This window comes from Paramisgurnus dabryanus, chromosome 7 (assembly GCF_030506205.2).
Source record: "Paramisgurnus dabryanus chromosome 7, PD_genome_1.1, whole genome shotgun sequence".
In the NCBI taxonomy this organism is placed as follows: Eukaryota; Metazoa; Chordata; class Actinopteri; order Cypriniformes; family Cobitidae; genus Paramisgurnus; species Paramisgurnus dabryanus.
In genome coordinates, this window is record NC_133343.1 from 28,236,946 (window position 1) to 28,251,801 (window position 14,856).

Genomic DNA, 14,856 nt, shown 5'->3' on the forward strand with positions numbered 1-14,856 from the left:
TTTGAAGATTTCTTGTGCATCAATTAAGCATAATTAAGTTTATTTCACCACAGCACACCTCTTGGTATCACAATCAATCAAAAATAAACATTTTAATGATTTGTGTATGATTGCCGAACTTTTGTTGACCAACATGTAAAAATATGCTCTCTGAATGGTAGTTTTCAAATGTATATGCTAATACAGAGCAGCACTACAGGCATAAAATAATAATAATAATACATTTAATTTGTAGTGCTTTTTAAGACCATAGAGCAGGGTGCCCCAAATCTTAATTATTATTACAATAGTTATGAGCCGATGAGTCGAATCAAATGTGTTTGATTAGGGAGACAAAGGAAATATGTAATGTTAGGGGTCCTTCAGGAGCAGGGATGGGAAACACTGCTCTATGGCAGGGTTCCCCAAATCTTACCCTGGAGGGCCGGAGCACCACAGAGTTTAGCTCCAACCCTGATCAAACAGACCTATTCATGATCACTAGAAAATCACAGGTGGGTTAGTTTGATTAGGGTTGAATCCAAACTCTAGTGCTCCGGCCCTCCAGGGTAAGATTTGGGGAACCCTGACATAGAGCAGTGTTTCCCAACCCTGCTCCTAAAGGACCCCTAAAGCTACATATTTTCTTTTCTCCCTAATCAAACACATCTGATTCGACTCATCGGCTCATAACCATTGTAATAATAATCTGATAAGTTGAATCAGATGTTTTTGATTAGGGAGACAAAGAAAATATGCAGTGTTACGAGTCCTTCAGGAGCAGGGTTGGGAAACACTGCAATAGAGATTACTGTTGCAGTAGTCCAGAGGTGATGAGGGCATGCATGAGATTGATGCATTGAACAATTAGTTCATGAATATAGAATATGGGGCTATGTATGCAGTATGATGCACTGAAGTAAGCAGGAAGATAGAAGATTCTTAATTCATATGAATTGACATGTACTGTCTTTTAGCATACGGGTTACAGCAGGGTTCCCCAAATCTTACCCTGGAGCGCCGGAGCACAGAGTTTAGCTCCAACCCTGATCAAACTTCCCCACCTGTGATTAGGCTATCTAGTGATCATGAAGACTTTGGTTAGCTTGCTCAGGTGTGTTTGATCAGGGTTGGAGCTAAACTCTGTAGTGCTCTGGCCCTCCATGGTAAGATTTGGGGAACCCTGGGTTACAGTTTACCCCATATTGTAGATTGAGGAAACAACATTACAGGTGGTATATTTTGGCCTATTTACCAACAAGAGACAGATTATTCAACCACCAAAACCATATTTCTAAAAGCCTATAGCCTGTAAATGTTCTGTCAATGGTTGGAGAATTATTTAGGAACTGGTCTGTCTGAAAATTACTAACCACATGCTGTCTTATGATCCGAGGATGTCTGGGCCCTCGACTTGTCAAAGCAGGTCAGCTATGAAACTGGATATATTTTAGCAAAACATATACATCTGAATATATTTTGGCAAAATTGCACATCTTTATGTTTTATGGTTGTGATTATTGTTCATGACATGCTCATGAAATTGTACTGTATCTCTGCATATGATATGCCTGGTGTGTGTGGCAATAAAATTACATGTTATTTAACCAAATAGAAGGAATCCCAGGTTATCTCAGCCCACCAAAGGTGTAAAAAATGGCACATTCAAAAGGGCTTGAATCCTTGGTCAGATCTCTTTCCTTCAGGCCTTTAGTCTGTACGACTGCTACCATATAAAAAAACATGCCTAGCAGCAAAAAGTTTTTAACTTGTAGCTATAGGAGCCCTGAATTCATTAAACATATAATCTATTGGGTGTAATAAGAGTGTATTGTGTGTTGATGTGATTGGTACAGTCTCTGAAAAAAATGTCCTCTAACGAGGACAATAAAGAATGAATCTGATCTTTCTGAAATGTTTTATGGCAATTACTTAAGGTATGGTTTATAATGATTATATCTGTTATTGGTCCATCTCATCTGCAAACATGTTATATGAACCACAGCATACAATGACAAACAATAAAAACAGTGTAATTATACAAACTATATAAAAAATGTGTAGTTCTGACCCCTGTTGCTAGGCAAGACCCTGTACAGCTTGGCTAAAGAACAATGAATATGCTGCATGAAACTAGATACTACCAAAACCTTATAATTTAATATGCGTTAAATAACAATGTATAAGAATCATGAAATTGTTTTTAACAAATTACGCATTGAGTCACTGTAAGAAGGAAATCATTTTTATTGTTACTTATGCAATGGATTATCAATACATAAACATTCAGTTAGAGTAAACGTGTCCACTTCACACACATTGGAAGCACACCCGGAGTACTGGACATACTCTATTTGACTGTAAAAAACAACACCTATTAAATCAACTCAGATCACAAACTGCACAACTACCTTGAACAATAAAACACTTTGTCAATGTACTAAATGTAAAAACTATTCCATGTTTATTAATATAATGCATACTTATTTCATTTACAGACATTGTTTGCTTCTTTTAATTAATTTGTAAATTGTTGAATGTGGTCATCTATATGAAAATGACAAAAGTATCACAATTATTGAAAAAAAAATTGATTTAATATAAATTTAATGGAAACTACAGGGATGAGACAAGCAGATGAGAGGTTGAAAAAATGAGTGTGTGTGTGTGTGTGTGTGTGTGTCTGTGGAATGGGGTTGTGTTAAGGCTTAACAGGCTGTTTGATTGGACAGCCATGTGGTAAAAGCGACATGAGGTCAAAGCAGTAGCAGCACCACCACCAGTGTCCACTGGAACATTCTAATCGTCTTGGGTCTTCTTTTTGGGTCGTTCTACACTCTCACCACCACAATATAACAGGAGAGCCTAAAAAATAAAATTGCAAAAACAGAGTTTTATGCCCAAAATGCTGGTCATTATTGGAAAATAAGTCCTTTCAGGATGAAGCAAGACCTGTTCGCCTTGTAGGGAGTTATTTTCAATATAATGACTAGTGTCTGCACATTATCCCTTACTAATTAAATTACTACAGTCATTTACAAGCATATTGTGTGTTTGTGAAATGAAATTGAAAGATGTACTTACCAAGGATCAATGACCAAACAGTGGAGTGGGAATACTACAGGGAAGTGGGGCAAGACAAACACCGGCTTCTTCAGCTTCCTTCTGGTGGGGGGGGGGGGGGACAAAAATGTTATGCTCAGCTGACATTTTCTAGTGGGTGTACAGAAATTGGTAAAGTAAAAAAAATGAGGATGTCCAAAAAAGTATAACACTTACTTATCTACCTTACCAGGGACCACTCATGGAACTGCAGCCAAATAAAGGACTGGGACCACATCAGCCTGTCAGGAGCAGTGACTGGTAAAACATCAGTAAAGGGGACAAATGTAAGGTCATTTAAACTACTAAGAATATAAGGTTTCTGCTAAATCAACCCCCCCCCACACACACAATCTCCCAAAAATAACAAATATTGTAAATAATCACCTTCTATTGTATGAATATTGGAAACTGGCAGGTTGTAAACTGCCATGCATATTACATATGGAAACATGTGTTTGTGATGACCATTATGGATACTGCACATTCATTTTAAATTATTAACACTGTCATTCGTGAGGAATTGTTTTTTTAAATGTACAATAAATTGCATCTGACTTACAGCATGTACAGAGTCCTGCTTCCATTTGTGCACGCATTGTGTTTGGTTGAATAATTTACTAACCTCTTGATAAACCACATATCAAAAGAAGAACATGTTTTTGTACTGAGTTAGGCATTCTTGAATTATCCAGTTCTGAAATGGCAAGAAATGTTGAACATCTACCATCTTCAACACGGGGCTTGTAAACAACACTTTACGTTGTATAGAAATATCACAAAATTACTATAAAAAAAATTTATTGAATATGCAATATACAATACAAAAAATAAAACAACATATTACAAAATGTATTATTTTAAACAAATGACTCCTTGGGCTCCCAAGTAGGAGTCCATTGTTTCCCACTGAAAACAGAAGGGAGACAATTACGTTACATGTGATATTTTAATTATTCGATTGGGAATGTTAACTTTAAACACATTTGCACATTCTTCAAAACAGGTATAGGTAAAAGCGATTGACTTAAAAACATGTGTGAGTGAAATAGAGAGTCAGAGCAATCTTATTTCTGTATTTGTTATATAGTAGAACACATACCATGCTGCACAAGGCTCCCAGTCGATCAGCAATTCTCTTTGTCCCTATGACAGGAACAACAATACATGCTTACATATTTTTTTATCAGGCTTTGGAAAAAGTATTTTAGTATTTTAGAGGGCTGTTTTATATACTGTATTCAATATTTACATTATTTGACTATTTCCCAGCTTTACTTCTGTGATTGACAGGTATTTTAACTTAACATATTGACTTTAGTTTGACATAAATAGAACAAATAAAGAGTATTATAGTGTTCTGTTATGGATGTCTTACCTTTCTCACTCTTTCTTTTAGAGCACTCCTAATTGGGAAAACATCTAGGCCTGTGTGGTAGGCGCAATCTAAAGGCATTAAAACTCACATTAGGAACACAACTACATCATAAACATATCCAGGTCAAGCATTTACATCAAAGTGGTCAAATATTATGTCTGAATGCAAAGGCAGGATATCTGATTTGATCCAGAAACATTTTTATTTATACTGGTTAAACATCTCCTCACATCCTGATAGCAATCACTATGTAAGTTGTTTAAATGTATTTTTATAAATATATGTCATCTGTGAAAGGCATAGGACCAAAACATTTAAAACAAATCATTGAAGTCGGATCGAACGCAATAATTGGATGCATGCAATTTTTGCCCCTATTCTATGAACATGTTTTGCATTCCACTGCACACCCTGTACATGCAGACACCATATATCATCAGCGTGTTCACATGCGCTCACCTCCCGTCTGTAAACAGCTACGGGAGGCAAAGGGTCTGAAAGGGTCTTTGCAATGTTTATTTGGTAAGGTAGATATGCGATATGATTGAATTTACATGGATTCAGAAACTTTGTGTTGCCTATGTAGTTTGTGTTGCTTTAAGAATTAGCGTAACGATATACTACTAACAGTTACGTCTACACAACCAAAAATGTGCTTTAACTAATTCTGATTTAAAACAGTTGTTTATGTTGGTTATAATGTTATTCACTTTATACTGCAATGTTTTCTCACTGGTGAATAAGACATGAGATGTGGATGTCTGATCTGTGCATGTTTATGTGTTTTGGAGGAGGCATGGCTTTGGATGGCAATTTGAATGGAGGGTGGGATTGTGGTTTCAGTGCTAGTAGGCTACGGTTAGCATTTTTCAAAATCAGATACCCTGCCTTTAAGTCATTTAAACTTACTTTTTTTTTTTTTTTTGCTTTTATCCATTTCTGCCTCTGTGGGATAGACAAAACAGACATATAATTCAAAAATGGTCTTGCTCATCATAGCATTTATTACAAATATCAATATTATTAAAAAAAAACTGACAAAAGCAAAACATGCCTGACTTCTGCTTTCTCTTCCCTGTTGACCCTGTGGTTTTGAAGAAGTCAGATGTCAAACTAAGTATGGAGTGGCAAACAATACAGGACTATTTAGGTATATCTTTTTATACATGCTCATTAAAACAGTCACACACACGCGCGCACACGCGCGCGCGCGCACACACACACACACACACACACACACAAACCCTCATGTGTAACCTATGTCATACTACAAAAATGAATACCCAATCAGAATGGAGTGTTGCTTTCAGAGCTTTAAACATTAACTGTAAGAGTTACCTTTTTTAGGTAGATCTTCTTCACCCGCCTCCTCCACAAGGGCTTCAGCCTCCACAGCAGGGATTTTTAGCGCCACCTTCTCCAAAAGGCATGCCGTCTCCACAGCGGGGCCTTCCAGCTCCGCCTCCTCCACAAGGTCTTTATTCTTCATAGTGGACCCTTCCAGCCCCACCTCCTCCATAAGGCCTTCATCCTCTATTCCGGGGCTTTTCACCTCCACCTCCTTCATGAGGCCTTTCAGCCCCGCCTTCTCCACGTGGCCTTCCAGCCCCGCCTTCTCCACGAGGCCTTCTGCCTGTACACCAGGACCTTCCAGCTCCGCCTTCGCCACAAGGCCTGTCAACTCCACAGCGGGGCCTTCCAGCTCCGCCTCCTCCATGAGGCCTTCCGGCTCTGCCTCTTCCACAAGAATTTCTGGCCTCGCCTCTCCTGAGGTCCCCTGCTCGTCACAGGGGGTGAGGGTCAGGGTGAGGACAGTGTCCTCACACGCCTTCCAACCTGTTGAAATTTGATAAGAACAACAAGTAGGAATGATGCTGAACTATAATGTATTTAAAAAATTCAAAAAGGCAGATTATTTGTGTCACAGTTATGCTCTACGTATCCCTGTATCATACTCTTATTTTGAAGTTCTGTCTGTGTCAGCCATATCTGTAGTGTGTTATCAGGGATAACAAGACACACCTGGGGAACAATCAGCACAAGGACCAATGAAACAATAGAACTACTCAAGAACTTCTAGGAATACATAGAACATGACCGTGACAATTTGACATTCCGAATTCATTCAGAATTTTAAGACTATATTTCTTATGCCTAGTCCACACGGACACAGGTATTTTTGTAACTGTGACTTTTTTACGAGGCTCGGCCGTTCGTCTACACGGAAATGCAGTATCATGTCACTGAAACCGAACATTTTTGAAAACCCCTGCCAGGGTGAGGATTTTCAGAAACGCCGGTTGCAGCGTTGTCTCCAATTTTGAGCAAAAAGCTGAGATAATTCCATTTTTGTGAAGGACTTTTGATAGAGATCAGATGCAGAGCGATCTTAAAACATACACGGAGTTCTTTCTCTTTCATGTGAGGCGCTACTTCCGGGTTGTATAAGTTCTGGAAGTTGGTGGATAATAGCGGTATTGCGGAAAGCCGGAAATTCTCGTCATTGGTAGGGAAGCGTTTTCTCTTAATTGACGTGTGAACCAGGCCTTAGCTTGTATGCATTTACATATTTCTGAAACACAGGCAAAAAATGGGCTACAGGCTATTTTTCACACAGGATGCAAGTTTACATGATTATGGTAAAGGTATGAATTAGAGGTTTTCCAAGTACACTTAGATCCGAAAACCCGAGGTCCGACCCGAGACCCAATCGGGTTCGGGTCTAAAAGTTTCACATGTGCCTCGGACACGGTTCGGGTACAATAATAGCAGCATCTGGTCTCTGGTAATTTAAAATGAATTTGTTTTTGCTTAACGGACCTGAGAAGACCCGAACTCTCTTGCGTGTGTGCGTCAATGTCCTTTTCAAACCTCTCATCTGTTTGCCAAGAGCGCTTGCGAAATTGTGTGGCTGGCGGTAGGTTAATTTTCATTAAGACAGACATGTCAATCAATTTTAAATGTACATTTTAGCGGTTACCTTGGTGTCATCGTCAGATAACAAAGTAAGACAAATGGAGCAGCCACCGGAGTTTCTTTCTGTCTGACTGCTGCGTGTGGGTCTGCAGAATGCACACACGTCAGTGCCGTTTACATTCGGGTCCAGTCGGGTTAAAAAAATTGCCACTAGTTCGGGTCGCACTCTGGTCTTATTTTCTCGGGTTTGTCTCGGGGCGGGTCTTTCTTTAAAAAAAAATTATTTATGCACGTCGGGTTCGGGTATAAAGTGATTCGGGTCATTTCAAGTCGGGTACATTTCTTTGGACCCGAGAAGACCCCTACACTGTCTTGATACAATAACAATTTACAATTGTCTCGTCTATGTAACCAACATTCCACAACGTTGAAATGTACTAAGGTTGTAATTTGTTGTATAAACTATAAATATTTGATAAGCGCTGAAAAAAAACAATCAATTGTATATTGTACATCTCACCTGCACAAACCAACTCATAAAAAGCTGCCATTTTGCTGAGGTGTTGTGTTGCCAGCGGGTCCAGCTCGCATCTTGGGGTGAGGGAAGCTATTTTAGGCTTCTTTCCATTGCCTTTCTTCTGAAGGAGGAGTAGTGGCTTGTAGCCCATTGCATGAAGCTTCTCAAGCTGCAAAGACATTTGTTTGTAAAGGATAAAAAAGTATGTTATCAAAAAACCTGAGTGTAAATTCAGTTTGAGGCAAGACTTGAAATTTGTTGTAAGGCCAAACATTAATAAAAAACTGCCCATTATTACATGTCATATTATACTAAGTTCCTCTGATCAGATTGACAGAATTTCACCAGCATCGAACCGTGAATGAGAATGTTCTGGAGAGTGATTTTTGGCAAAGGGTACTTAGTTCATTAATATGCCTTTAAAGTTAAAGGGACATTCCACTTTTTTTTGAAAATATGCTCATTTTCCAGCTCCCCATTTTGTAATCCATTCAGCTGATCTTCGGGTCTGGTGCTACCACTTTTAGCATAGCTTAGCATAATCCATTGAATCTGATTAGACCATTAGCATCGGGCAAAAAAATAACCAAAGAGTTTGGATATTTTTCCTATTTAAAACTTTACTCTTCTGAAGTTACATCTTGTATTAAGACCGACAGAAAATTAAAAGTTGTGATTTTCAAGGCAGATGTGGCTAGGAACTATAATCTCCTTCTGACGTAATAATCAAGAACTTTGCTGATGTAACATGGCTGCAGGAGGTGTAGTGATATTACGCACTCCCCAAAAATAGTCCCCTTGGTTACTTTCAATGGTAGGGGAATATTTTCGGGTGTTCGGTTCGGTCTTAGTACACGATGTAACTAAAGAAGAGTCTAGTTTTAAATAGGAAAAATATTGAAACTCTTTGGTTATTTTTTTGCCTGAGGCTAATGGTCTAATCAGATTCAATGGATTGTGCTAAGCTATGCTAAAAGTGGTAGCGCCAGACCCAGAGATCAGCTGAATGGATTCCAAAACGGTAAGAATGAAATGTTTAACTCTAGGGGAGCTGGAAAATGTCCCTTTAACAGTCAGTGACCTTAATGGTTAAATGTGCTGGCCTGTTCCCAAAACCCATAACCAATTTGAACTCACACAGGCACTGACTTTCTTCTACTCACCTACTGTGCAATATTTAACATTTAATACTTTTGATAACACTGATATTCTGTGCAATTTCATTACTGTTCAATATTTTGGACTTAATATTTAATACTTTATACTTTTGATACAATCAAAATCAAATAGTATACAAACCATATTTATCTTTCTATTTAATTTTAAAATTATATAGCTTTTCAGAACTGCACCTTACCCCCCCCCCCCCCAATTTGCAATACTTATTTTATTCCTTGTTGTTACAGTTCTCTTATGTACATGTTGACACTGGAAAAGGAGTTGCTTCAATTTTGTTGTACATGTGTATAGTTTCATCGGATGCCCGTGCAGTTACGCTTCTGGTAGGAACATTACTTCCGGTCTCTGTTTGTTTAATGGTCTGATTAGTGGCTAAACTGAACTCTGGAACAAATACCTCGTCAAAAATAACAAATGCTTCGGTTTCCTAAAGATGAGGGGAAGATGGCGATCATGAATCACCACTATGGGAAGGGAGGTTTGACAGCCGGTTTGTAGTTAACATTGTTTACATAATAGTTCACATTTTACACAGCAACGTTAGCTCTGTGTTGTTTTTCAAATGCTCTAGCTATGAAATATGAACTAAGAAATCGACTTGTTTATTTTGCTTGTTATCAGAAATAAACTACTATAAAATAACTTTGTTGTTATTGATCCTAAGCAGAGTTTACAAGCAGTTACGTGTGTTCCACGAAAGCCGTTTGTTTATGTTGTTACTGCTGAAACGGTCTATAATAACAACAAAAGGTATTCTATTCTATTCTGAAGAATTTGTGTTTAAAATTAAACTCCACTTTTAACAGTAGGACCTTAATTTCTTATTAATATTACATGAATGCCATGACTACATTAAATTCATCACATACTACTAAAAGGGGAAATCACATGCTCAATTTAAGTCAGTTTTTCAATAAAGATTTACCTTGCATGCAACTTGGACCCAGTTTTTAAATTTGGACCACCATGTGTTTGAGTTTAACACGCCTGCACTAGGCTTTAACTGTGTGAAAGAGAACCTTCAAGAAATCTGGTTTTAATCACTCTTTTAAAAAATAAAAACATTTGAAAAATATATTATGATCTATCAGGACTGGTAAATGTGGTGACCCTATTAAAAAAGGTAATGTTAATTGTACATACCAAAATGATGGCTTCATCCCGCATGGCTGCCTCATTGTGGTTTTTTTTAAGATTGCTAACCCACTCCCCCTTCTTCTTATCAAGGGCCTGCAGCCTCTTCATCAGGCGAGCCTTCTTGGGCTGCTCTGCCCCACAGGCCTTACAAACCTTAGTGGCACAGGGCATGACCTGGGGGCAGTTGGGGCATTTCTTTGTATTAGAAACCATGTTGTCTAAGAAAAAGGAAGAAAAAGAGAAAGTTATTTATGTGTAATATAGCCTACCCATAGAAACATTCTGAATTAATATCACACAATATGATTTAAAATCACATTATGCAAGGGATGCTATGTGCTTTCCTAATTTCAATGGTCAAATTGTTTTGAACTTTGCTTGTGATGACACTGTGATCAGGGTAAACATTTCTCTGATTTTTAACTGCCATTTACACAATAATACTATGTGTGTGTGTGTGTGTGTGTGTGTGTGTGTGTGTGTGTGTGTGTGTGTGTGTGTGTGCAAATGTGGTTTATGGGGACATGAATAGTGTATAATGACATGTTTACTATGCTATAAACATGGTTTATGGGGACACAGTGTCCCCATAAACTGAACAGCTAAAACGTAATGGTTCTTTTTAATAGATTAAAGACTGGCAACAGGTTTTTGTGATCCTTGGGTTTAGGAACAGGGGTAGATAAGGGGAATAGAATATACAGTTTGTACAGTATAAAATGCATTGGGTCTATGGAATTGTCCCCGTTAACCACATACGCCAACAACAGTGTGTGTGTGTGTGTGTGTGTGTGTGTGTGTGTGTGTGTGTGTGTGTGTGTGTGTGTGTGTGTGTGTGCGTGCGTGCGTGCGTGCGTGCGTGCGTGCGTGCGTGTGTTGCCCAGATAAGAGATAGAACATAGTCATATTGATAAATGAATAGTGTGACAATTTCGTGTCTACTGCATGCCAGATGTTAATATCACATTATTAAATTACACGAAAAGCGTAAAGGAAGAGTTGAAAAAATGTTTGTGAACTAGTACACTAACATGTGACATGCTAGGACATGCAGTGATTAGCACAAGGGTTGTATATCAGACAAATGGAAACACCAAAGCAATGTCAAAGAGTTAAAATATGACATACTTGACTACACTTTTGCATGCATATAATTTATCGAATTAAATAGAATAGGGTACTTGTTCATGAGGTAACAATTTTAGCCTACCTTAATCAACGACTCCAGAGAGGAAGTAATTGGCGCTAGCTTCGTCATCCAACACGTCATCCGGATATTGTAAAAATTTTAATTAAATGAATCAAAATTATGTTTATTATTTCAACAGGGCAAGACATCAGATGAAACTCCCTAGAATTTAAAAATATATATATTTCGGAGCTTAACTTACTGTAACAAAACGTACTGTATTGCTGTGACAAAAACACAAATCAAATGTACCTTTTTTGCTATAAGATGCGAAGTATGGTTCTTTTTTACTTTTTTTTATTGATTTTTTAAATTGAAATTAAATCAATATCAAGTCCTTGACATATTACTTTTACATTTTCACATACAGTAACAATAGTTTAAATAAAAAAAATATATTTAGACTCTAAATAATAACTTTAGACTCTAATATTGTAAGACTGCTTAAAAGTGTGATAACATATACTGTCGTTAATGACCCGCTGATCGCTGTCAGATTATGTGAAATGAACTATTTATTCGTGGCAAGGGCACGTTTATTTCGTTATTTTCGTAATTGCAGCACGTTTTTTAAACTAATGCATTTCAATTGGATGCATCTTTCGTGCAATAGCACGATTCTTTCTGCCAGTCGGGCTGCAGCAGAGAAACGGTTTAATCAACATTTATTCACGAGATCTTATCACGGTTTATATATGTGCAATGCTGCTAGCCATTTTGGTGGCCTAACCATAATTCCTTTATGATTTTAAACATGATAACATATACTGTCGTTAATGACCCGCTGATCGCTGTCAGATTATGTGATATGAACTATTTATTCGTGGCAGGGGCACGTTTATTTCGTTATTTTCGTAATTGCAGCACGTTTTTTAAACTAATGCATTTCAATTGGATGCATCTTTCGTGCAATAGCACGATCTCAGTGGTGTATTGTTGTCTGAATAAGTGGGTATACTCTTAATTTATGCCCCCAGTAGAAGTGGGTATACTCTTAATTTATGCCCCCAGTAGAAGTGGGTATACCCCATGCCATCAAGAGGTGGGTATACTCCGTATACCTGCGTACCTGCAATACACCACTGGATCTGCCAGTCGGGCTGCAGCAGAGAAACGGTTTAATCATTTATTCACGAGATCTTATCACGGTTTATATATGTGCAATGCTGCTAGCCATTTTGGTGGCCTAACCATAATTTCTTTATGATTTTAAACATACAGACAGTTTGCCAGTCTTTTATATACTGTCAAAGTTCGTCAGGGGCTGCGCAAATTGCGCAATCCAACGGACCATTGGGCTTGATGGGATATCGAGTTATGCATGTTTTAATAATACTAGAATAATAACGGCATTATAATGATTATTGATTTTTCAAAAGGCTATTTTTGGTCCCCCTTCAGCCAGTCGGTGTCTTCCCGAAAATTAACCATGGTTTTACGCTACCCGGGTTGCTACTACAGTTAAAAAAAATGGTTAGTGTAGTAAAACCATGGTTTTGCTTACAGTTAATTTTTCGTAAGGGTTACGCACAGCGAGTGGTGCATTGGTGGGAGTGGCGGCACTGAATATTAATTATTATTTCGGTCTGTATCGGTTATTTCGAAGCTGTGTTGCTTTGCTCTTTATTGATATTTTTAATAACGCTTTATCCATCAACATTTATTTAGATGTTAATCATCCATCCATTCATTTTTTTATTTTAATAATATTTTTTTCGGTTTTATTACCGGTGAAATATTACAGTAAGCCAGAACACGGGCCAAGCGGGGCTCTAGCCCACCACGCGCTGTGCGTAACCCTTACGAAAAATTAACTATAAGCAAAACCATAGTTTTACTGTAGTAAAAAAACCATGGTTAATTTTCGGAAAGACAATGGAAGACACCGACTGGCTGAAGGGGGACCAAAAATAGCCTTTTGAAAAATCAATAATCATTATAATGCCGTTATTATTCTATTAAAACATGCATAACTCGATATCCCATCAAGCCCAGTGGTCCGTTGGATTGCGCAATTTGCGCTGCCCCTGACGAACTTTGACAGTATATAAAAGACTGGCAAACTGTTTAAAATCATAAAGAAATTATGGTTAGGCCACCAAAATGGCTAGCAGCATTGCACACATATTAACCGTGATAAGATCTCGTGAATAAATGTTGATTAAACAGTTTCTCCGCTGCAGCCCGACTGGCAGAAAGAATCGTGCTATTGCACGAAAGATGCATCCAATTGAAATGCATTAGTTTAAAAAACGTGCTGCAATTACGAAAATAACGAAATAAACGTGCCACTCCCACGAATAAATAGATTAAATTACGTGACCAAATCACGAACTGCCGTGAGACTGGGTTGGTGTATATATGTATATGTATATGTATATGTATATATATATAAATGTATATATATGTATGTATGTATATGTATGTATGCATTTGAGTAGTTAATGCATAGTATGGGTCTATTTTAATCATGTTACTGATCATCAGGGTTAACCATTTGGATTCATTTTAAACTATTTTGCCTTTAAAATTGACAATTTTTTTAACCGCAAATATTTATTGTGAAAACAGCTATAATTTTAACTATTAGCAAATTGTAAAATAGTTTTGGATTTAGCATAATTTCAGCTTCACAAATGTCCTATCAAAACCTTGCCACAGTGGAAATGCATATTTTTAATGACTTTCCACCTTTAAGAATTAATGACTAAAGAGCCACCATTTGACCAGTTTAACCAGCAGAGAAACTCGATGTATATAAACATATCTGCTTTTTACTCTCGCACACCAGGTTTGTCATGTTTAGAGGGTCTTGAGAAACTGGTTTGCAATGTTTGGTTTTCATGCATTCCTTAACAGTGCCACTAAAACTTTACCCCCCCGATGCCCCTCTCTTTTTCTCTCTCTCTCTCTCTATTTGCCTAAGCTGATGGATATTTTTTACAGGTGTGTCTCATTCGTAAGCTGTGGTTAACAATACAAGTAGCTATTTCAGCTATTCCGCTCCAATTCTCACAGTCAATCGCTCATAAAAAAAACTTTCCTCGATACTGGAATGAAACTAGAGAAAACAACAATACACAACAGCTGAAAACACCGGTTCAGCGCTGTTTTAGCTGAAGTTTTCAAATGCACATGCAAATTTCGTGAATGTGGATGCAATTAGTTTTTATAAATATCTTATAGCCACAAATATGCATGGCTATAGAAATGCATCACGCATTTGAAATATTAAGTTCTCAGGCACTTCTTTTTTAAATGTTGCTTTATTTCATTATATTATGATAATAGTTGAACTATTTGAGTTAAAATATGCATTCAAAATTAACACACATTTCAGATTTTAATTTTTGAAATGTCCCCTTTTTGAGAACAAAAACTGTTTTTGCAAAACATGATGATTGACGTTTTTCAGTATATGATTAGAAAATTTCCCAAAAAAGTGTCTTGTGTGTTTTA

General features: G+C 37.5%; 1 protein-coding gene across 6 annotated transcripts; it reads right to left on the reverse strand.

Annotated features, from left to right (window-relative positions):
• Window positions 1–2,208: 2,208 nt before the first annotated feature.
• Window positions 2,209–11,719, reverse strand: LOC135757938 (uncharacterized). Of its 6 annotated transcripts, none has more exons than XM_065272721.2 (12): window positions 11,419–11,719; window positions 10,215–10,426; window positions 7,896–8,061; window positions 5,798–6,295; window positions 5,514–5,543; window positions 5,369–5,404; window positions 4,460–4,527; window positions 4,184–4,227; window positions 3,707–3,778; window positions 3,259–3,339; window positions 3,064–3,144; window positions 2,209–2,844 (listed from the first exon to the last, which is right to left on the reverse strand). In XM_065272721.2, coding segments are annotated over exons 2-9 (1,050 nt in total). In that variant the 5' UTR covers window positions 10,422–10,426; window positions 11,419–11,719; the 3' UTR covers window positions 2,209–2,844; window positions 3,064–3,144; window positions 3,259–3,339; window positions 3,707–3,777. The 6 variants fall into 6 exon arrangements, with proteins under 6 accessions (XP_065128793.1, XP_065128790.1, XP_065128792.1 ...); XM_065272718.2 differs by having other exon boundaries at window positions 3,707–3,990; XM_065272720.2 differs by having other exon boundaries at window positions 3,259–3,778.
• Window positions 11,720–14,856: the final 3,137 nt, after the last annotated feature.

What these genes read in the sequence shown, in the direction of transcription:
- LOC135757938 (XM_065272718.2), bottom strand. Translation starts at nt 10,421, where the DNA reads ATGGTTTCTAATACAAAGAAATGCCCCAACTGCCCCCAGGTCATGCCC. An exon ending in TTATGAGTTGGTTTGTGCAG is followed by an intron (nt 6,296 to 7,895) that starts GTGAGATGTACA and finishes AAATTTCAACAG; the next exon opens with GTTGGAAGGCGTGTGAGGAC. An exon ending in TAAAAGAAAGAGTGAGAAAG is followed by an intron (nt 4,228 to 4,459) that starts GTAAGACATCCA and finishes TTCCTGTCATAG; the next exon opens with GGACAAAGAGAATTGCTGAT.